This window comes from Salminus brasiliensis, chromosome 2 (genome assembly GCF_030463535.1).
Source record: "Salminus brasiliensis chromosome 2, fSalBra1.hap2, whole genome shotgun sequence".
Classification (NCBI taxonomy): domain Eukaryota; kingdom Metazoa; phylum Chordata; class Actinopteri; order Characiformes; family Bryconidae; genus Salminus; species Salminus brasiliensis.
Window position 1 is genome coordinate 22754630 of NC_132879.1, and position 24717 is coordinate 22779346.

Genomic DNA, 24717 nt, shown 5'->3' on the forward strand with positions numbered 1-24717 from the left:
CAGGCTCCCACCCCTCCTACACACTGAACGCTCTACATTTGCTCTACTGTATGGATCACGCAAACCACAATGCACACCCACACCTTTCACATTACATTACCGTATTCACTCACACTGTTTACAAGGATGGCAAAGCCGTGCAATGACTAGTCTTGGAGGCAATGTTTCTTTGCCTCCAAGACTAGAACTCATACACACAGTTATTACAGCTTTCTGCTTCTATTTTCACATTTATTTACAATATATCAGCCAAAGTATTGTTATGTTTAGATTTTAATTGTAGTAAAGTTTAAAACCGTACCCTACTGACAGATATGACTGTCAGTTGTAAACTGTTATACAAAAATAAAACGACAGTAATTTGTAGTTTTAAATAGGAGAAACAGTACTGGAACCAGGGCTATCCAGAATTCTGCTTTATTGTCTGTTAATTACTTAATTATAACATGCTACTATCATTATAATGGTGTCATGTGTTTGAATGTAGTACTGCAGTTGGTGCTGGTAAGACATACTGGGGGTGTCTCATGTTCGTACTACCAAGTTTAGGTCTATCATAGGGAGTGAATGTGACTCCCAGTGAGGCCATATCCTAAGAAATCCATAAGCACATTATTAACAGTATTTTGCCTAATACTGACTAAACTGTTGTGTTGATATCTGCATGTGGGTTAAAATACTCTACATAAATAAGGATCAAGGGGAAAAATGTATTTTTTTATGTATTTTACTATTGTGGATATTTATTGTGTCCATTGAGTCTTAACTGAGATGGCATTACTAATGACAGTACAAGTGCAAAGAGATGCTACTGGTAGGTCAACATTAGAAGTTTGCCTGTTTAATGTAGGCTACGTTCACACAGCAGGCAAAAGTGCCCCAAATCTGATTTTCTCACCAAATCCGTTTTTTAATGTGACCTATGAGATATCATCTGAACGTTCCTAAACTGACACGCAATGCTTTACAAAAGATCTGGGCCACTTTTACCTGCTGTGTGAAAATAGCCTTAGTTTCTGATCCAGAACTGCTCATGATGACTTGAGAACATCACCCAAACATCAAACAATAAATTTCCCAAGTTAATGAGCACTGTTTCTGCTGGATCTGCTGGAATTTGTCAACGGAGTGTACGTCTTAGGAGATGGTTAACTCTGGAAGGTAGTACCTCTTTGTTTTGCTGTGTCTGCTGCCATCTCCACCTCCTCTTCAGGGCCTCTCTCTCGGCCCCGCTCTTCATCATGGCATACAGACTTTTCCTCAGCACCAGGTCTCTGTCATGGAAGCCCCACATTCCTAAAAGCACAAAGAGACACAGCAGCACCCGTTTTATCCGCCAATGCTAAAGCCAAAAAAAACAGCAAAGTGATTTCTGCATATTGACCAATCCTTCTCTCTCAAATACAATGATCTCTAAGTGCTGTTTTTGCCTTTCGTTTAATATGTAAAAAAACATGATTTACAGATTAAAATGAATATGTTACAGACAAAGGAATATACCTTGTCACATTCATTGTAACTTTGATTAAACCCTGATTAAATCAGTAATAAACCCTGATCTGAACAGATCTGAATTCTGCAGTGCATCCAAGAATAGAAGCAGCACCATGCTTCTTTTTATATAGTAATAGAAAACAGAAAAACACAAAGTTTAAAATCGGCATTCTGATACTTTTTACTATGACTAAAAGCACATAGCCTAGCTATATCATATCATATCATATCAAATATGTTGGCAAGAAAGGGTTAAAGCTTACCTAAGGAAGCAGCATGCAGTAGGCAGTTGCCATCACCAGTTGTTGCTAATGGCAGGAGCTTCTTGCAGCTGGTACACATGGTGGACCACCAGTTCAGACGCCCTACAGGAAAAGGTCCACAAACATTCGGACAATAAACGCTAGACTCAGTTGAAATTTGGCTGTAGTTTCTCTATCATGCATAGATATTAAAATAAATCTGACCTATTGCAAAATACTACTTAACCCCAGCGGATCTGTCGGAACAGTGTGCTCCAGCTAAGGGTTACAGAACAAATTTTGCAGCTTCTTTCTGCCTCAAAGCAGAAGATTAGGCTGCCCTTGCCAACAGCAGCAGCACCAGCCCCCAGGCTGTGTGTACCGGGCCGCTGACCCCTCGCCCACTCCCCTGTCTAGACCTGAGCACCCAAGCCAAGTTTAGTGCGTCCAACCCTGGAGCAACCTGCGCCCAGCCTGCCCCCAGGGGTCTAGCCTTCCTCCCACAGCCCTGGAATACTGTCCTCTAGGTTAGCCTCTTTGCCAAAGCCTTGGGGCAACTGACCGAATCGCTCATCCCCAGAGCTTTTGAAAGCTGCACATACACTAACTTTCACCATAAATGTATTGAATCAATGTTTTCAATAATTTTATTTTGTCACAACAATGACTAAAATCAGAGATAATATCCAGTTAGATGGAACAGAAATAACAGTCTTGATTTATTATATTTACACTCTAAAAAATTACACACACTCAACCCTCTAGTTGGGAAAACAAACAGAAACCTGTGTTAGGCTAAAAATGCTAACTTTGGCATTGAACGTCATGATATTTAAACACCTATATGGACTGTAAGTAATAGATATCTGATATATTATTATATATATTTCAACACTTGCCAGAAAATGCAGACAAGCACATGAAACTGCAGTTGTGAACTTTGGGACAGGCCATTTTTTTTTGTTCTGTGTAGTTCAGTGTGACATATACTGTGTCTATGTTACCTAACCGCCAGACATTTAACAAGATTTACATATTACATATATCATATACATATTATGTATATGATATTCATATTCTGAGGTTATATATTGAATTAACAATCACAATCCACAAGCAGACAGCGGCTCTGTACCCTGGTTCTGCCCTGTCGTCTCTGTTAGCCATGTGCTCTATGTTTGTTTAGGATCCAGTCCTGCCCCTGCATTAGTATTCCTACCTGTTCCCAGTCAGTAATATTCTGTATGGTTTTAATGAGCTTTAAAAGCATATGTTCTTTTGGAAGTTGCCAGTGCTGATTCTGGGAAGGCTAAGGCCTGCCTGATTTATCTTTGTTTCTAATTGTTGGCTTCTAACCACACTTCTTTCTTTACACCGTCTTTAGTGCTGCTGTCCGGTTTTGGTAAGTTTTGAGTTTGCTGTTGTTCATCATGGATTACCCTGCCAGTCGTGTTTCTGCCTGTCTTTGTGTTGCTCCTCATGTTAATAACTCACTGTCACTTATCCTGCCTCCCTTTTCCAGATGGTCCTCTGTTTTAGCACATATTTGCACATGATTTGTTTGTTTTATTTATCATGATGTGAGAATCACATATAACAAAGCTTATACTTTAGCCTTGCCTTAATATTTTATATATTGTTTATGATTCTTATGGTCAAAATTGTTTAAATATTAAATACAACATCAAATACATTTGGATCTCAAGTGTCTAATATTTACTTCAACAATGTGTAGGTTCTAACTGAATATAAAATAAAAAATATAAATACATATTGTCGCTGTCCTGTGAGTTTATTTTTGTTGCTTCTTCCTTTTTTTTTAAATAAAATCTCTAAACATTGATTTCCACTGAAAGGTAAGAGGGTTTCTTTCCTCATCCTGTAAAGTTACCATTTTCATAAGCTTTTTAAAGCATCTTCGTAGCTCCACTGTACTGAAATACATAGTTTTAATGTGACAAGTTGTTTATGAAAAATAACAAGGTCTCACAGGTAATTCAGTATAGTTCATTATGGTAATAGTTGACCTAAAGCTTCATCAAAAACTGCCAATTAATTTTTAGATTTTTTTGCATGAATTTTCCCAGACATGCTGCATTTCCTCTCTAGCATATAATTATCTGAATCTAGAGTGCTATGATTCATGCACTGAGCTCTACTCTCCTCTGGGAAACGTGACTGAGTGGGATTTTAATCTTTCCGAGACAAAGGCAGATGTTAGATAATATCTTAATCACAAACATAATTGGATATGGCTTCGTGTCAGCTCTGGCTACAGAATTCAGCATGTAACAGTACGCTTCTGTGCGACTCGGCTTCCCTCTTATGTGGCAGTTTAACCTCACTCTGCTGATCCAAAATAACATCTTTTGGATCATTTGGCCAGGCCATGGACAAGTGCTCATGGGCCTCATAGGCCCACTTTCAGGACTGTTCAAAAGAAGAAAAGCCTTACAACAATGATGCCTAGGCACGGGGGCGTTCATTTTTTCTAATATTATCACAGGCTCTTTCAGTGGTGCTGAGGGCGGACACCAGCAAGATCCCAGTGGTGCTGTTCAACTTGTTCACATCAAGCAGACTGGATACTGCATGTGCTAATCATACAGTGAGAGATTAGGAAGTGGGGTTTATGGCCCACTTCAGCAGTAGCTCAGTTTAGACCTTCCAGGGAGTCACAAGCCAGGGCTGTGTAGTAAGCCTGGTCATGGGCTATTTACCACACACACACACACACACACACACACACACACACACAAACACACATATATAGTGATGCATAGCTAAATATTTCTGTATTTTACAACAGAAAATGTGAATAATGTAATAGGGGTGTAATGCTACATGTATTTGAGTCGCTTGGAGAATATATGGTATATGGTACGCTATATATAATGTGTCTATGCAGTGGCCATAGACTGATGAACTTGGATGGTGAAGTGATGAAGTGGAAACTAAATTCCACAATCCCACAAGTTCAACCCAGGAACTTTAAGTAGTAAATTTTAATTTGGGGGTTATTGTGGGAATAGTAATGAATTGATGGTACAGTGACTGTAGTTTTGTTGAGTGTCTGCTCAAAAAAAAATTCAGTAGTTTTTTTGGTGAAGTCCATCCAGGGGTGTGAACCAAACCATTGCCCTACTGTACTAATGTATATCACACCGTTTACCTCAGCTACTAAGTATTATGCATATTCAAAATTGAGCCTTAGGAAATAGAAATAATAACAAAAACATATCATGATCATATTTGTGGTTTTATATCTTTATATCCCAACCCTACAGTGTGGCTTGAGCTGTGGAATTAGTCTAAGATGCATCCTCACCTGCCTGCTCCAGGGCCACCATGGTGGATTGCTCGATGAGGTCACGCTCGATGAAGCTGCGGAAGTCCTCGCTGTACACACTCAGGTCGGGCAGCTGGAAGGTGTATATGGGCATCTCCAGAGGGAACTGTTCCCTGGCACACTCTCCCGTCACGTGCATCCGTGCCAGCGACATGATGGCAGAGCTGGCATGGGAGATGCCCCGAGAGAGACGCTTCTCTGTAGATCCAGAGCAAGAGAGAGAGGGATGAGGAAGGGTACACTGGTGGGTACATTTGTCTGTTAAGTTCATTGTTTGATCATGGGATGTTTCGATTTGCTGGGAATTTCGGAACCATTTTAAAACAATCTCATCATCATTATTTCTATTAGCCATCATTCACCACCATTGCTATTATTAACACCGTCGGCATCATAATCATTAGTGTCATCATCACTCATGGAAAGCAGTATTGTAGCTCTTTGTCCTACCCTGAGTGTTCTCCTCTTGCCTCTGCAGGCATTGCTCCAGCTTGTTGATGTGCTGGGGGGTGCCACTGCGCTCTGGCTGCTTGTAGTAACGGCCCTCGTTAAACACCTGGGGCAGGTTGGCAGTATGGACCTGCCGCAACTGCTCATAGTCACTCAGAGCAGCGCTCAGGTCCCAGTTTTTACCTTTAGAAACATAACACACACAGAAAGAACACAATATATAATGGATTAGAGAGAATTTAAAAAATCTGCTGCCATCTACCAGGATGATGAAGATAAAACAAAGGTGGACATTTCAGCAAGACAACGACCCCATATACACAGCCAGGGAAGCTCTCAACTAGTTTCAGAAAAAGAAAAGCTGCTAGAACAAATTCAACTGAAATTCTATGGATCTATCTAAACTCAGAGTTCATAGAAGAAGCCTACGGGATGGAAGAGTGTTTGTGACAGGAGGCATCTTGAAGCTGTAATCACCAACAAAGGCTGTTCAATACCTTTTCCCTGTATCATTAATCATTATTACACATAATTCATATGGACATCTATGGATTATGGATTGAATGAGTTGTTACCGACATCTGGTGAGAATTTTAGGTCAATAGCACCTTTAGAAATATATTTACTTGGTTGGTGACGTGTTCAATACTTATTTCACTGGCTGTAACTGAGGACTGTACTTAACAGCACTAGAAAATAATGGTTTAAGTTGTTCCCAGTTGCTAGGCTGTTGCTATGTGGTATTTCAGGTGGTTTCTATGGTGTTTCTAGCTTTTTGCTATGCTATCCCAGGCCGTTGCTAGGTGGTTGCAGGATGAGATACACATCGAAAATACATCAGGAAAAATGGAAAGAAAAATAGAAGAAGAAGAAGAAAGAAAGGCAGCAGAAGAAAAAGAAGCATTAGCCATCTACAGACAGGGCCCAGAGAGAGTAAAATCTTTAGCCTTTAGCCTTACAGCAGTTACTAAATACAAAGCCTCGAGATGATTAAACTGAATAATAGGTGTCATTTTGTGAAACACTGTATTTTTTTCATGCTCCTTCTGAAATAAAATTAATGTTCTAATATTGTGGTGCCCAAATGTGGTTCTAGTGGTCCCTGAAGTGTAGTTTCACATCTGACTCAAAAAATCCTTAAGGCTTTTGAATGAATTAGAGGTGTGTTCGTTTAGGACTGAAACTAAAGCTATTTTCAGACTATCCCAAATATCCAAGTCTATATCCAAGTCTACGCCTGGACCAATTTGGTGCTCGTTGTGTGTGTGTGTGTGTGGGGGGGGGGGGGGGGGGGGGAGGGGTTCATTATCACTGGTTTGCTTTCACAGAAAATAATTCCATATGAACTGTGGATCAACTGTGCAATTTTCAACTTCACTGTTCTGCACCTAGATTCATCCGTTTATTGATTTTCATTATTTTCCTTTCACAGGCGGCGAGGAGATGCACTTTCTGGAGTCATGGTATTTCACTATTGCAGGAGCCGTTCTTCTAAGAGAATGGTTTTAGCCATGCAGACAATAAATTGAAGCAGTACACAAAAAATTTAAAATTTTTTACCACACCAGAGTTCAGTAGAAGAGAACCTCAGACCACCGATTTCAAGAGGACCAGAGATTGGTGCTCAGGACTGACCCCGCTGTCACACTTGACCAAACGTACAAAATTTGCAGAGAAAGTGGACCTGGTTCTGAAAAAAGCTCTACTGTGAAAAATATTAAATTCTTAAGATCATAGTTTGTATCTTCAGCAAGTGATAATTATTTTTAAGCAGATTATTCTGATTATTCAGATTAAATATCCACTACATGAGAGGTCTTTTTTTTCACCATAGTAGTCTCGACATTTTTGGACATCTATCTGTTCTATCTGTTTGATAGAACACTGGCAACTCTTATAACAGCCTTTACCCAAATACAATATGTGACCTCCACACAACAACCCAGTTCTGCATCAGTTGCAGCACTAATGAGTCGCCTTTAACATGTTATACATTATATCCCACACTTTAAACATGCAGAAGATACTGTGCATGATACTGTAAATACAGTGTCCTGAGCAGGACACCTATTTAAAGATACACTGTATTAGTCAGGAGCTCCATCAAACCATCAAAACAGCACAACATGGTACGCTAACAGCTTTCTACAGTGGACACCTCACACTCTAATCTATAAACCTAATATATAACTGAGCTGAGCTTCTAAATTTCACTGAACCAAACTGGATTTAACTTCAACACAGTACTGATACATAACTATTTGCACAGCTGTACAGATGTTAATTTTCTGTAACTGTTTATATCATTATATCCCTACATAATAGTTTCTGTATAGATGTCTACTGAAGCTACATATGGATATGCAATACTTATTTAATTATTTTAAAATGTTTATTCTTATATTAATTATTCTTTATTCTATTTATTGTTTAGTGTACTTTTCTCTCTTAGTGTAATACTTGTTAACAGTCTGTGTGTTTGGTACATGTCATACTTGTGTTGCTCTCACCAAGTAAAATACCTCGTATGTGTAAAATACCAGGCGAAATAAAGAGATTCTGATTCTGATTCTGTTCCCCCTCACATCATAGTGAATAACTCTGGGGTCATGGGGTCTAGTAAGGATGATGAAAAAGAGGAGAAGATGAAGGAGGCAGATCCGCAGGAAGACACAGGAAAACAGCCGTCTAATGGAAAGTGACAGCTACTTCCAGACTCCGCAATACACACACGTACACACACACCCCATGCACACAGGGCTGATCCCTCCTACAGCTGTGTTCTTATCTTAGTGACAGAAAGAGCTTCCAGGAAAGAGAGAAGCAGGTCAGAGCTAACTCTTATTATAGCCCTCAAACACTCACACTACCCCACTGCAGGGAGAAACCTCCTCTCAACACACACTTGATTAAGATAAGACTCAAATGGACAGCAGTGCAAGGCTAAAAAACAGGTTAGAGTTGTGTTAAAGAAATGGACTATGGCTTGTTTTAGCAAGTTTTAGAAAGGTGAAACTATAAAAATGCACTTAAAACGAACAAATCTAGCCATAACCTTTCAAAAATAAACAATGAAGACTTAAATAAAATTATTTTTTTAAATGTGGCAAAAAACACACACATAAGTCTGAACAACTGATTGCTAGAAAGCATCTGAAATACCTGCCCAGTTCTGGAACATGATTATTTGGATATGAAAGCAAGGTTAAACTGATACTGAGAAGGAAAAGTGTTCATGATCTAAAGGATACTACACCATCTGTCAAACATGGTGGAAGCACTGCTATGGCATGGACATGTATGTCTGCCAATTAAACTGGGTCAAAGGGGTTTATTGAAGATATCATTTACTGTTTATGAAGCTGCACTTTTTTCTCAGATTCAGTCAAATGCTGGTCAGATAAAACTTGTCAAATACCAGAAACTACCAGATGCTCTCTGGTTACTACAGAAACCCAAGGGTATGGAAATAATGACATGTCCTCATAATCACCTGACCTCAACCCAACTGGGCAGCTTTTCACTTAGTGAAGACAAAACTGAAGGCACAAAGAACCACAAACGAGTAGCAACAGAAGGCCGGTCTGGCAGTAAAGGCCTGGCAAAGAATCTTAAGGAAGGAAACTTAGCATTTGGTGTTGTCCGGATTCCAGACATCGTTTGCATCCAAAGGATTTGCATCAACATCAACACATACAGTTTCCAACAATTACATTTTTGGGGGGAAAATGTGAAACAAAATGTCTAGGATCTTGGGCCTTAATGTTGACGTGTCTTTCTTTACTCTGAATCTTGCAGCCACTCCTAAAGGTTAGGTCCTAAAATGTTATTTGTATTTGTTCTTACATCAGTGTTTTATTGAGTAAATAAACACTTAGTGCCTAGATGAAGAGTGTTTAATATTATTTTTTAGAAAATTACATCTGACGTTTTGCACAGTACTGTATGTTAAAAATGCTGGACTAAAATAAAGTACAAAAAAACACAAGGGGGAAACAGACTGCACGAAATGGGACTGTTATATTAAAATGGGCACAGGTTAGGTTTAGGGTTTTAGGGTTAGGTTAGATTTCTGGTTGGTGTGGCGCAACAGATAACACCACTACCTACCACTACCACACCATGTGGGAGACTGGGGTTCGATTCCCGGTCTGGGTGACTATGCTGCGCTACACCAATATGAGTCTTTGGGCCAGACTCCTAACACTACACTGGCCCAACTCTGTAATACCAGTAACCTTGTAAGTCGCTCTGGATAAGAGCATCTGCTAAATGCCATAAATGTACACAGTTTCAAACAGAATTTCCCCACCTTCTTTCTCTTATACTAGGCATCATCACTGAAATCCTTGTGGAAGGAACTATTACCACCTACTTAACATCTTTAAGCACTGTACCAAACCAGGTGTTAGCCACGCTGATAACCAGGGGCACTGTTTTTTTGGGGGCAGTGTTTGGACGATTCGAAGGGCTTCTGACTGACAGGGGTCCTAAAATGTGTTCATTGAGTATTTTGGCAGAATTGTTATGATGTTCTGAGGATAACTGTAAATAATACTCCCATGATGACAGCTTTACAGATGTTTTACAGAAGTTATTTGTATTTGTTCTAACATTAGTGTTTTATTGATTACTGTGAGTTGACATTCTGGCAAAAAAAAAATACAAGTACAGAAAAAGAACCAACTGTTCAGTTACCAGCTAACATACATCCCACCCCTTTGCAGGTGCCACTGCAAAGAGATAATCAATGTTATTAACTTCATCTGTCTTTAAATCTGTCTGGTTTTATTTTTATGGTTGATCTGTATGTTTGTATGTTTGTGTGTGTGTGTGTGTGTGTGTGTGTGTGTGTGTGTGTGTGTGCTTGCCTCTGTGCGCGTGCTGTATGTGCAGGAGAGAGCTAGTGTGAAAACTGTCAGTCTGACTTCCCCTTTCCCCACACCCAATTAAGTGGCCGAGACCAACAGTCTGTGAAGAGAAAACACCCTCTATTCTTCCAGACAGAAAAAACCCACCTCTCAGCACAAACCCTGAGACACCACATCAATCAATGCAAATTCTATTCCCTTTATAGATTTCTGTATCCTTTAGCCAGCCAAAAAATTTTAAAAGAGAATTTAGAGTCTAATCGAATGACCATTCAGCACCTCTAATACATGCACTTTGCAGCTCGCTGAGCATTAGGGCCTCAAATCAATGGTCAGCAGCCTGGAGACTGGACAGCACTCTTAACAGTCTGACAGCTCCTCTGCCTGTCCTTCACACTGGCCTCTGCAGGAAATGAAAAAGCATACTGCACACTGTGAGTAATAAATGATAAACAAATTATTGTTTGTTTATACAGTCAAATTAAGACACACCATATTTGACTCCTTTACACATATTTAACTCCTTTACACAGCAAGTCTTAACACACTAAGGTGTATTATTAAGTAACTACAGGGACTTCTGTACAAACTGGTGGGGCTATTCTTTGGTAAAAGACGTTTGTAATAACACTTTCGGCCAACCGGCGGTCCATAGACTGTTTAAGGGGCTAAACATATGGATATTTAATCTCCATTTTAAAAATACTGAGAGATTGAAGAAATATAACTATACAATTCAAACTGTAGGTCCTGTAGGTGACAGGTGTAGTATTTTAAGGCAGGAAGGTATTAAGTCTTTCATATCCCATGATCCTCTGGATTTACGCTAGCCCGCCTTAAGAGAAAAAGCAAGGTTATTTATGATTCTTTTTCCTTAATATTTTACGTCTAATGAGAATATGTCAGTGTAATAGTCACATTTTGGGGATTTATATCAATTTTAATTAGTTATGCCACCAGCTGAGCATCAGTAGATGTCAGAATCCTGGCAACATCATGACATATTGCTGCTCTCGAAGTGCATCTCAAACACGATCTGGGGGTAGGTCCCTTTATCACAATGCTGCCTTCTAAGGTACTGACGTATGAGACAGCATAGACAGAAAGGCAGCTGCCTTCCGTTTCAGACACAGCCTGAAGGTGTAGGGTCCTTCAGAATCCTCTCTGACAATGTTCTAATCAGCTGATGTGCTGCACCTGATTCTAATTTTAGCAATTAAAGTAGCAATAAATGTGGGGATGTCCTAACTTTGTCCTTACAGAAAACTGCATTTCAATTAATTACATTTTACAAAATTCTTTGTATTGGTTTTACATGTTCAGTTCTATTACCCAAATCTCTTAATGTTGTTAAAATGAAGATCAATAACCACATGTTTAAATAGGTTCAGTTGATGGGCATTTTTTTTGTTGTAACTTATTTCTGATTTCTCAGAAAGTGACCACAGATTTATGTCTGGTTGTGGATATTCAATATGAATCAGGGTTATGAGATATTTTTCTCCTATGAGTGGCACACAAAATGGCCTGGATCTTTTTTTTTTTTTTTTGGAATCCTGTTGATAATGAGCATGCAGAATGACCATAAGAGGTCAAACGCCTTTCGGGGCTCCACTGTCTATGTGCCTATTCTAGTGAATGAGGCCAGCACAGAGACGTCCACAGTCCCTCTAGAGAGGCCTTCCTCTCGTAATTAACCTTTGCATCTCTAATTTATCAACTTATTAAGCTTCACCTAATTCTTTCCAAGCTCCATTTCATTCAAAGGAAAAGACCAAAATGACAAATATAGTCAATAACAGATTGAAACTGTATGGTGATGTAGAATGAATCATACAGTAATTTGGAAGACGTTCTTCCATTGCATGTAGGAGCAAAAGCAATCCTTCCAACGCCTGCCATAAAACAGCTGCAGTACTTCTGCAATCCCCTAGAGGGCGACGCTGCACACCTCATATCCAGTGACGACATCCTCACAATCAGCCTTCAAGTGCAACAAACCCCAAAACAACTGGTGTCAAGGCTGTCTAATATGTCATGTGTAAACTGCTATTGTGATATTGGCCTGCTGTATGCAAGACAGTGTTTAATCAGTTAGATCCTATAACTTGTGTGCTATATCCGATTCAATACAATTCATATAATCAAACAAAATTAGAAGAAACACAGTCCTGAATCATAAACAAAACATAGTAATTTGCAATATATCCCTATTATGCTGTTTATGACTAACCTTCACCCCTTTCAAAGCCACAAAAAGGACAATGATAATCACCAGCTACAAGCACAAAGGGCTTGCTGGCACACTTTTACCACTTCTCTAAGAGCAAGAGGCAAAGCAACACGGCAAACAAGCGCAGGACAGAGTGGTGGAGGTGTGAATGTAACAGGAACATCACGACTCTGAGAGAGCGTGTAGGCTCATCCAGCAGGGGGAGAGACATGGCGGTGGTGAGTCTGCCAGAGTGACACACTAATGATCAGTGCAGCTGACACCCAGCCACACATCCTTCTAATGCCACAGTCAATCAGTCCATCAGCCTAGCACTGACCCAGAGCTCCCTCCACGTCCCTCCTCCAGATCCCAGGCTGCTTTTATAATGATCGAGGTTAAGGTTGGAAGTGGTCTGAGATGATTAGCGCACAGGGGAGACTGTTATCTGGGGTTCTAGGATCATAGCCTCAGAAATGTTCCACATGCTCTGTGAGGCACCTTTCAGAGCACTCTGGAGATACTGGAAATACTCTGGGATAGGGTTTCCCAGTTTACAAATATGGATATTATGAACCTGTTGTTTCAGATCTTTTCAGGGTTAAGTGACAAAAATAGATCATAATCTGCTTGAAAATCACAATGTGGTGAAAAAAGCCAATTTACACACTTTTCCTCTTACCTCAAATGCAGATGGTCAGCCAAGAAGATCCAAGCCAATGCTAAAGTAGCGGCCAATAGTAAAGGTTTATACCTTGGGCACAATCTGAGATGGAAAGAAGGGGGTACCATGCAACAGATGTCAAAAATCACCCGCCTTGTGTCTGGCTAGCTAACAGCACATCCCCACCTGCATCCTTGGCAATCATTAATGCAGCTATGTGATATCACTACAGTAAGTACTACAAGTAGCCATACAGATATGTACATTTTGTCACTATACTAAATTTAAGGGGCATACATATATCTAAAAACATCTGAAAAGGGCTTACTTATGTCACTAAATAAGGTACGTAATCTATGAAATGTTGTAAATTTGAACACTGTTTATATCCCACCAGTTTACAAAGTCGTTGGCAATCTATCTATAGAAAGACAATTATCTGTTAAACATCTGAAAGAATTAGAACAGTTATTTTTGTTTGTGTTACAATTTGAAAACATTTGAGTTTGGGATCAAAAGATATGGGATCAAGAGGATATGGGAGGTTAGAGCACCATAATATGGAAGACAGGGTTGTGGGTTCAAAACCTGGGCTTGGCAAGCTGACACTTCTGGCTCCTTGGGCCCGTTTCCGGGCGTCGCAGCTCTGGACAGGTGTGTTTGCTCACTAATACGTGTGTGTGTGTTCACTGCATGGATGGGTCAAAAGAGGTCAACACAAATGGTAAATATGGTTATCTTAATATCAGCAACTTAAAGACTATTAGAGTTCATGCAATGGAGGACAAGCAAGTCTGAGGCAGGTAGCAGTAACATCTTATCTGCTTCCTTCTGGTCAGGGTTCTTTCTGGTCCTCATAGACAGAGACCGGAGCATGGATTGAACCCACAACCTCAGGACCCTGGAGCTGAGCAGCACACACACTTCTTATTGGACCACTGTGCTGCCTCATCTCTACAGGCCTTTGCCAATTCCAATATGGTCTCTATGATTCTTTCTGCTGATGAAATGTTTGAAATGTGTGGTGTGGCCTCTGTACTTCTGTTCTCACTGTCTTGTTAAAATGTTGATTGTGATATCTTCACCCCTGCCCTGTGCAGGATGTTGGTGATGTCTCTGATGTTTTTTTATTAACAGCTCTCACAATGTTTCTGTCATCAACTGCTTTTGTTTTCCTTGGATGACCTATTTGATGTCTGGTTGTTAGTACACCAGTGGTTTCTTTCTTTTTCAGGACATTCCAAATTATTGTACTAGCTGTGCCCAATGCTTGTGCAATGGCGTGGATCAATTTTTCCTCTTTTATCATATTTTAGCTTCAAAAGAATTGGCCTTGCCTTTCTAATACTTTCTGAGGAAACTGCAAATAACAGTATAGCGTTAAAAACCACGTAACGGGGTCTATTTGAAATTACCCAACTTAAGCAAGCAGTTTACACAGTGCTAATGGGGTAAAAGCACACAAAACATACACTATATGGACAGAAGTATTGGGACACCTGCTCATTCATTGTCTCTTCTGAAAAAAATACCTGCTTTCTACTGTCTCAACTGTCCATAAAAGACTTTCTACTAGATTTGATTGCACTGAGCGACAAGAACATTAGTGAGGTCAAGATGTTGGATGATCACCACCCCACCTCATCCTCAACTCCCCAACTCAAATACCAAAGGTACTGGATGGAGCACCATCATTCCAGACAACAACAAAGTTCTATAGCTTCTCAGTGCTGAGGGGGCTTTATACCCCTCTAGCCCACGTCTGACATTAGGCATGGTATCATTAGGTTCATGTTTATCTGCTCCTACTAGACTAGACAAGCTGTGTGTATGTATTTGCACATCTGCATCATCAATGAGTGCAACGTAAAGTAGATGAATACATTAACTAGAAGGGTTGTCCGCAAACATTTGTAGGATATCTTGACTAATCAGCTACATCTGGTGTAGAGAAGACATTGTGAACATTGCATTTTTGACTGTGATATTCCTTTAAATATAGGCCCTAATGTTCAGCGCCCCAGTGGACAGACGGAACAGCAACAGCATCATCCATTCAGTTCACAGCTATGGAAGTCTAATCAAGACTGATTATGCTCAAGTCAAACCTCCTATCAAAATGACAGCTACAGTGAAGGACGCCACCCTCCTCTGAGTGACCTTGAGATCAGAGCGAGGAGAAGTGAAGCGAGGCTAGTCTTCATTCTGCACTCTTGATTCCGTCTCCATGGGGGATAGGGGATGCAATCAGCTCTAAACAAGCATACATCTGCACCCAGCCTCCCCCTACACACCTGCAGAGCCATCTTCAGGCCCCAGCATGAGTGTACTGCTCCCTCATACCTCACACACACACACATATGCAATCCACTCACTAGAACCACATGTGTATTCTCTAACTAGAGCTGAATGGCTCAGAAGCTAGCATGAATGTTACATAAATACCATGGGTTATCTGAATGTGTATGTGTTTGAGAGTGTTTGTGTGTGTGTGTGTGTGTGTGTGTGTGTGTATAGGGTAGGATACTGAAGACAGCTGGTGGGGCTGGCCCCAGAGGTAAAGCTCTGTGTTTTCTGCCAGCCTTTGGCTAATAAGCTCACTGCATGCGCTCTGCCTCTCTCTCTTTCTCTCTCTCCTCCTATCTCTAACTCTCTTTGCTTTCATGAGTCATGTGCATATAAAATTGGTGACTAGATGACAAAAGAATTTTATATGGCCCTCTTTATGTGTTATTTAGTGCCTTATCCGGCACACTTCAGTTAGTGATAGCAATACTTCTGCTTTCTGCTTACTGGGAAGCTGCTCAGCTAGTCCTTTACTGGTTCTATGAGTACAATAGATTACATAACCATGCAGTGGGTAACATTCATTATCTTGCCCCAAACATAAATGAGCAACCCAATAAAACCAAAAATAAAAAGTAAACTTCTAGCATTTTCATTGTTTCAGAGGGCTCTCGTGTCTGTGTTACCTTCTGGCTCTCTGTTTTTAGTTAAGCTGTTTTTGTCACATCTGCTGGAGTTACTAGTCACACTTGATAAATTCAAACAAAAGTAATTAACTAAAACAGATCATCACTGATCATCTCTACTGATCATCTGCTACCTGCCCCTGACCAACTGGCTACTCTCCATTCCTGGTATCTGCTGCATACCAGGAATCTCTGTGTCATACTGATATACCAACACTAATTCAGCGTTCTTATTACCAATTTTACTGCAAAGCATCCCACTGATTATATCAGTATACCTGTGCAAAACAATGAACTAAACTCCAGACCATTAGTAATTTATCTGAGTGGCTTAGTGGTCTAATGCGCTTCAATAATGGCTCTGGGGTTCGCAAGACATGTTACCTTGGTGTAAAAAAACACTGAATTGACTTTGACGTTAAACATAACGTTGGATTGTTAGATGTTTAACTTATTTCATTTCGTTTTGTCTTATTTATGTATTTCTTTAAAGTTGCTTTGCAGCAACACCAGTTTGCACAAATGCTGTACAATTGCTATACAAATGAATTTGACCTGACTTGGCTTGAAATGCATCTGAAATAGACGTTATAGACGTATTGTGGCTATTCATTTTTAACCTTATGAGATCAGTGGTAAGCATGTTCAATCACCTCCTACCGTGATGTTATAGCCTTTTCATTCAGGAATTTTATTTGTTCAGAAGGAGAGCTTGTTGCCTTCACTATGAAATGTCAGCAGTGTGGCTCATTAAAAGCCCATTAACAAATTGCTAATCCAGACTCATAAACAGCGGCAGGCACAGCAGAACCCCTATTTGCTTTAACGGCCTCCGCACAGCAGGGTGTAGGGGGCAGAACACTCTTAGCCTGGATCTCAGATCAGTTTGGTGTCTTTGCTTATCACAGTTATGTTTAGGATTTATCGAATGGGGGCTGGCCTCAGATCAGCTCAAAGGGCGACCTCATCGCAGAGAGTTTAACGGCCGCATCCATTAACATGCATACTCCAGAGCGGGCTTTTAAGACACACCACTAGAGAGATAGTTAGCGGAAGGGAGCTTCATAGGATAACTAAGGAAGTTACCCCTACTGTACGTTCAGTACACGCTGGCCTACCTTATTCAGCACACAGCTCGACAGCCCAGAAAACACATCTTTCACTATTCGATCTATAAGCAAAACTCAAATTGCAATGGCAGCAAGCGGCGGGACTGAAAATGTGCCCTGGATATATGTGAGTAACCTGAATCGTCAATCAGCTGCGCTACGCAAAATCATGACAGCAGAATCAATGCCTTTGCAATAATGTCATTATGTCCGCAATAGTGTAACATATACGGCTGTGACAATGTGGTAAATAAAAGATGAGATCCGCTTGCAATTCCTGCTTGCTTGTGGAGTCTATTAAAAATCAACACAGCTCCAATAAGTGTCAGGTTCATATGGCTGCTAACGGATACGTAGCCCAGTAAAAATAAAGAATGCTGTACTCCTGGGGGCTGCTCTGGGTGCTAGCCTGGCCTGATCTGGCCTTGCTGTGGTACGTGAAGACAGGGCTGTGTGCAGGTGTGTGTTCACTCTCAAATTCACTCACAATGGGTGTGCAAACACGATGAATAAGGACACTGTTGGAAAATTAACGAAAGATATCAGAACCAGAATGGGAGAAGATATAAAAAAAAAAAAGGACTGACAGTCTTATATCCCTGCAGCCAGTCCTTGATGGATCTGAGGCTCAATGTTTAGCATAGATAGAGAACAGTTTCACAACAGTTAGCCAGTTCACTATATTTTTTCCCCCTTCTCTTGTAGGTAAGTTGATATTTTGTAGACGGTTTTGCATAACAGTGACAAAATCTATTTTTATTAGGATAAAAATAGAAAATGTAACATTAAATATTTTATATTCAATTTACTTTTTTCTTATTTTCCAATAAAGTATACATATATTCTATTTTTTATTTCCAGTTATGAGGAGTGTAAAACCAATAACACAGAAATTCAGGGTTCATATGATGTGCTTTACACTGTTTCTTTTTTTTTTTTTGGTGTAATTTTGTGTATTAATAAGTACTGTCTTAGGAGAGAGGGCAGGATAAGGACGCATTTTTATACAGCAGAAAGGACATTAACAATGGCTGCCATTACATAGAAAAGCTATCACAGAAACCTTGTAACTCTTGTTAAAAATATTTTTATTTACATGTTAGCTCAGCTAAGAAAGTGCTAATTTATTTATAGCCTTGTAATGAGGATTAACCTAGTACATTAGCATTAGCTAACAGTGGTGGATTTTGGATGTTTAATTAAAAAAAACAAAAAAAAAAAGAGTAAAAGTGGTAAACAGAACCTAACCACAGAAGAGTGGTAGTAGCTGGTGGAATAAGTTAATGCTAATGTCAACAAGCCTCACAGAACCAACAAACCAACAGTGTCTAACATTCTGCAGCAAGTAATACCATTAACATTACATCTAACATTACTTCAGCTGTTGACATGAGAAACACATAGCTAGCATGATTATTTTGTCCTTACTTCGTCTGCAGTTTTATCACGGACACTAAATTGATCGCTTATTTAGAAAATGTTTCATTAACTTGTACTGACCCAGATTAGAAAAGCAGTCGGACACAAAGGGGTTAGCACAAACATAGCCTACAGGATTTTGACGACTGCAGCTGGACGTCACCATGAAAAATAAACTTTATAATAAATAAACTTCTCTCAGCTCTTCTGAAATCCAAGGCTAAGAGGGCTTTGCTAATGTACTTCTAAAGCTGCTGGATATTGGGAAGATATATAATTCTAAAAATTATATATTTTTAATAACATGTCCCCTTTAACAATCAGGTTAAGGTTGATTCTGAGGATCACTGACCCAACGTATCTCTCATGCTCTCGTATCTATCTTTCTCTCTCTCTTCTATAAGGGGGGGGGGGGGGGGTATATTTCTGCCCTGTCTCTTCTGTAAAGGCTTTGCTTTCTCTGCCAGTGCCAACAACTCTCCACTCCTCAATGAGTTCCATTGAGCGGGCACAAAGGTCTCCCAGGGGAGTGTCCTCGTAAAGCCGTCACACACAGCCTTAAATCAGCTTCACCGCCCAGCACGGCAGGCCTCCCCGCTGCCAATCAGAACCCAACCCCACCGCATTCCTCCACTGGACCTGGGTAAGAACCAAAGCTTCAGCCAACCAGAACAAGAGAGAAACTGGCCCACATGCTAAAGACTAGAAACCCACAGCCATGTAAACAGCTTAGAGAGAGATCTTTATCTTCAGATTTAATTTAGAGAACATTCTTAGAGTTAAAGAGGCCTTAGAATGGTAAACTCTGTGTGTCTTAGCTGACATACCATGGACCTTAAACACTGTTGGGTTCTCCTTCAAAAGAAAATCCAGAATATAGTGTTGTCGATACTTGAGAGCAGCACATCGCCTCCACACTCTGATAGATATGGGAATGCATGGCTTTTCCTGTTCCAGTCTCTGCAAAAGGGAAGCTCAAACCCAGCATCCGAAAGCCAGAGGGAGCCAACTGGGATCTGTGGTAAGCTAAAAGCTAACACAAGCTTTGTGGCTTTTACCATCTCTTCTGTCCATCTTCCACTCCCTCAAAAAGAAACTGAACTACATCAGCTGAAACTAACGGGCTGAACGCACATTAGAATGGAAAGTACCAGCCTATTTTAACCTGTAAAACTTAAGAAAGCCAAACCTAAGAAAGCTACTGGGAGCAAGGCTAGAAGCTAACTGGCTATGATCTCTGCTAACTGCTAAATGTACAACTAATTAAGAGGGCAACAGGAGAGCAACACTATCTGGTAAGACTAGTTACAGTGGTAAAGCTATGCTAAATGTAAAATGCAGCTTCAGCAAGCCAATAAAAGTCATTCAACATCTGAGCATTTTTCACCCCTACCAAAGCCACATGTTTACATGTTTACATCAATAAGCAAATTGACATACTCAAGAAATTCTTTGGCACCTTTAAAGAAATAGTTTGATGCAAATCGGCACATTTTCTCTTTAAGTCCAAATGCAGCTGATCAGACATGCTTAATGTCTGATGTTTGCTTCTTCAGTTTATTTCTGGCTAATGTAGTTAACAATGAAATAATGGACTCACACAGCTGACCAATTATGATTACATGAAATCCTGGATTTGTATGTGCTTTCTGTCCACAGACAGGTGCATGGACAAACTGTCCTTACCAAGTCATGCATTGTCAAAACCACACAGGCAAGTCTATTTGAAATTTTGATTAAAGTACTACAAACATATAAATTATGATTATAAGCTGTGAAGCTGTTATTTCTTCCATTAGATTTTATATAAGTATGGCTTTTCACTTTAATAACAATAAAAACAGCTTGGTGAAACCTGTTGGTCAGGCATTATGACCCTTCTGACTAGTTTATCACCAAAAAAAGCATGCTTCTGTACCTTTAAGCACCACCCTAGCTCTCTCTCTTTTTTTAAAATCGGCTTAAAAAACTGTGCCAGCAGCTCAGACAAATCCAGCAAAATGCTGCGAAACAGGGGAGCGGTTTGATGCAAACCTGTTCACAAAGACACACTTAAATACACAGGCACAAAAGGCAAAAGGACAGGGTGCTGATACAAGCTCTTGATCCAAGTCTTAGGATAAGTTGGCTTAGCTCATCCTTAATGTTGGAAGACTGGGAACCCCCCACATGGAGGCCTAAGCAGTGAGGAGTCACCCCACTGCCACAGTATGACATTACGAGCATCCCCGTCTACTGGAGCTGAGCAAAACACTGAGAGCAGAGCAGCGCAATCCATCACTTGACTGCATCGCATCGCATGCCTCATTACTACTAGCTTAGCCAACAGCAGCTATCTTCCACAGGCATAGCCCAGGGCCTGATACAATTTACGGCTCCACACATAACTGTGTGGAGCATATAACACCACACTTAGCACTGCTCTGATTACATAGAGAGGCCACACAGAAAGCTTGTGAGTACATATTTAACAATTATGCGAGGACCGCAAAGCAATAAATCTCTACATCTCAGTTAATGTCACAGTAAACCTGTACAGTGTCGCATGGAGCAATACAGCCGACTCACTTAGGTAAGTATGTCGTCATGTGTAGTTTAGTATGAGAACTCTGATGTCTTACCCTCCAGCAGGTCTCGTGCCAGACCCGGTTCTGCCCCTGTGGACCGAACAAAGTCTGACAGGACCGCGTCCATGTCCAGAGTCATGTGATCATGTGGCTGTGCTGCCCAGCCTGCAGCAGTGGCCTTTGTGGTAGCCAGAGCGTCACGTTCTCATCTAGAAGAAGAGAGAGGAAAGTTGCAGGCAGAGAAAGATAGAATTGCAACAAAAAGAGAAAGGGACAAAAGACAGATTTCAGTTAGTTCGAGCTGTTATCCTCGTGTCAAACGTCCATCCATTCTCCAATTCTCCCATACACTGTTGACTGGTTAATTACAGCCCTGGAGTGTCTGATGTGTCTAAGAAGAATGCCTGGGGAGCGATATGGGAGCAGCTGATGGTAACTCTACAGATGACTAAGGGAAAAACAAAAGCTTGTTGATTGCTGATTGCTTTATATTTCACTTCTTTTGTGGGAATACTAATAGCCACCTGATCTGTCTGGTTTGTCTCTGATGAGAAGTTCGGAGATAAGGACAAATAAAGCTAATATCTTCCTCTGAGGTGTGCCTTTTTTACAGAGCACTTGCTTGTTCATTTTAATTTGAGCTAGAACCAAAAAGAGAGGAAGTGACAAAGATAAAGAGTGATATCAGGGCTGGGTCAATGGCCTATGTTTAACAGTAGCAGGGAAAATAGAGTTAGAGATAGAGTGTGTGTATTACAGTATTCATACATACACACACAACAACAAATCAACAGAAATTGTCCTCTAAGATTCATGCTTCTTGTCATCTATATTTATGTAATTTTTTATTATTCAGTTATTAATCCTAACATAGAAACCATTATGAATTATTTGGAACTTGTTTAGTTAGTTGAGTCCCACAAGGTTCTATTTTAAGGCCCATGTAACTCCTGTTAAATGTGACAGCAATGTAGTAATGAGAGTGAAGATTGTGGTCCTATAAACAAGTTTTAAGGGGTTAGACTCATTTAAATCAGCCACAAAACAGGGGCGTTTCAATATATGTATTTAAATGTAGTGCCCTGATTCAGTTGGACTAGCCAATAGCTAACAGATTAGCTAAGATTGGACAGCTGTGTTTGGAAGTTTACATAAACTCATCTTGGACCTGAATATCGTCATGGCAATATTGGACTGTGTTGGACACAATTCTTTTTTCTTCTAGGTCAGAATGAGTGTACAAGTTGCTTCCAGACCAGACTCTTTTGGTAGCCAGCAACCAACCTCATGGCAGAATTCCACCCCTCCACCCCTTCTCTAGGCAAAACTGGTAGAGTTCAATTAAAGTTGCTTTCCTGCCACAGGCCGGGCCCTAAAGCACAGTCCACATACTTGAGGTCAGGACTCTGGGAAGGCCATTCTAAAAGCTTGATGATAGCCTGCTTTACTCATTCCACAACAACCTCTGATGTGTGTCAATTGTGTCCAAGCTTTAACCGTCTAGATGGTGTGAGGTTATGCTGAAGAATTCTGAGGTACTCCTCTTTTATTATTACTTCAACTTCGTGCAATATGTCAGTTCCAACACAACCACCACCATGCTTAACATTTGGTGCAGTGACCTTGAGGTTGAATGCCCCACCTTAACTCCTCTAAACACCTTTGTCTTATCTCACCATAAAACTTTTCTTCCAGACGCAGACCTTCATTACAATTTAAACCTGTAGAAAGACTGTAGAACGTGACACTGGTGTTCACCTTATGACCTTATGTCCTTTGAACCTATGTTTGCAACAACGTATGATGAACAGATGACCTTGTAATTTGCTGTTTTAGATATAGCTCCATGGGACATTCCTGGCTTGTGTAAATCTACAATCTATCATCTCTCTCAGAACTGCACTGATCTCCTTAGACCTGAAAATGCTTTGGGCTTTAAGTTTAACAAAAAGGTAGAGCCTTCATTAAAAGTTCTTTGCAAAGTCAGAACCAGGTCCTGAATGTACAATTTTTTTTTTTTACTGTAACAAACAAACACACACACACACATACACACACACACACACACTCCTTCCATTACACCCACAGTGTGAATGAGTCACAAATCTGGACAGTAGGCAGGGTGAGGTGATGTTCCAGTCTGCTCCCACTGCAGATGGGACCAATACTTTCTAGCATCAACCCCTCCCCCCTCCACCAACAATCCTCACTCTATGTGCTGTCCTACAGCAGCCCACTCTGCCTGAACACTCACTCTGAGGCCTTGTATTTGTCCCTGGTCAAATGCCATGCAGATGAGGTCAGCACAGCCCAAACCAAGCTGTCCTGGGCAGAGAGGCAACACCTACGGGTACACTGCAATAACAGAGTCCTCTGTGTGTGAATGTGTCCCAGAGTGTGTGTTTGTGTGTGTGTGTGAGTGTGACAGTGGCCGGCTGGATGCTTCCGCATCACTTATGGAGCGTGACATAAGAATGAGAGGAATGTGAGACACACTGCCCACAGTGAAGAAACAGCTCCAGAGACAAACACACACATAAGGACAACTGCTTGATTCACATTATTGTTTTTGTGGGTCAGAGACGATGTGTAAGTCCAACCCTAAACCTAATGCATAATTTTCATTATTTTGCATAATTAAATGGTGATCCCCTTTGGAGATCCTGAGGGCTAGTATCCAGTCCAGTCTGGTGAATTTCCTATTCTTAAAACACCAACTAAACTTGTCATTTGCTAACCATGAGAAGAGAAAAGACAAATCACATGTGCTTGGTTCTGGTCAAAAATATCGAGGCAAAATGTGGCTAAATGGCTAAAGTTTTTTAACAATTATAACAAAGAAAAGAAACAGGATCAGGTCATGTTTGAATGATATCTGATTAAAGTATTGGTACCTAAATTAGGGCTGTGTACTGGCAAGAACCTGTCAGTAAGATATCACATATTACAATACAGGGTTTCCAGTTCAATACACTGCAATACTGTATACAAGCTATACTGTGATTTTGTACATTTATACAGCAGTCAGAACAGTGGGATCTGAAGTCACAGTACAACACTGCTATTTAGCGGTTGTGGTTTACACACAATACAAAATGAACCACTGTCTCACTATAACCCGGGGATTGCAAGTTCTAATCCTGAGCCATGCTGACATCAGTGACTATAGTCCATGCTCTCTTCAGGTGGGCACATGGAGCTCTCACCCTTTTTTCCTTCTTAAAGCGATGTTGGCCTGCACAGGTGCCTGTTAGCTGGTGCGGCGGACCCGGCACTTTCCTCTGAGTGTGTTGGCTTCCTGGCAATGAAGCATTGGCGGAAGTTCGAAGAAAGGGGGGTAGCTGTCTTTACATGTATCAGAGGAGACG

General features: G+C 40.6%; 1 protein-coding gene across 3 annotated transcripts in view; it reads right to left on the reverse strand.

Annotated features, from left to right (window-relative positions):
* otud7a (OTU deubiquitinase 7A) overlaps window positions 1-24717 on the reverse strand; it is a 104275-nt gene that overhangs the window by 24676 nt on the left and 54882 nt on the right. For all 3 annotated transcript variants that reach the window (XM_072670826.1, XM_072670827.1, XM_072670825.1), the window contains exons 3-7: window positions 21404-21558; window positions 5536-5718; window positions 5065-5283; window positions 1758-1859; window positions 1169-1296 (exon numbers count right to left, since the gene is read on the reverse strand). In XM_072670826.1, the coding sequence (XP_072526927.1) occupies window positions 1169-1296; window positions 1758-1859; window positions 5065-5283; window positions 5536-5718; window positions 21404-21488 (717 nt within the window). In that variant the 5' untranslated portion in view covers window positions 21489-21558. The remainder of the gene's footprint in view (window positions 1-1168; window positions 1297-1757; window positions 1860-5064; window positions 5284-5535; window positions 5719-21403; window positions 21559-24717) is intronic.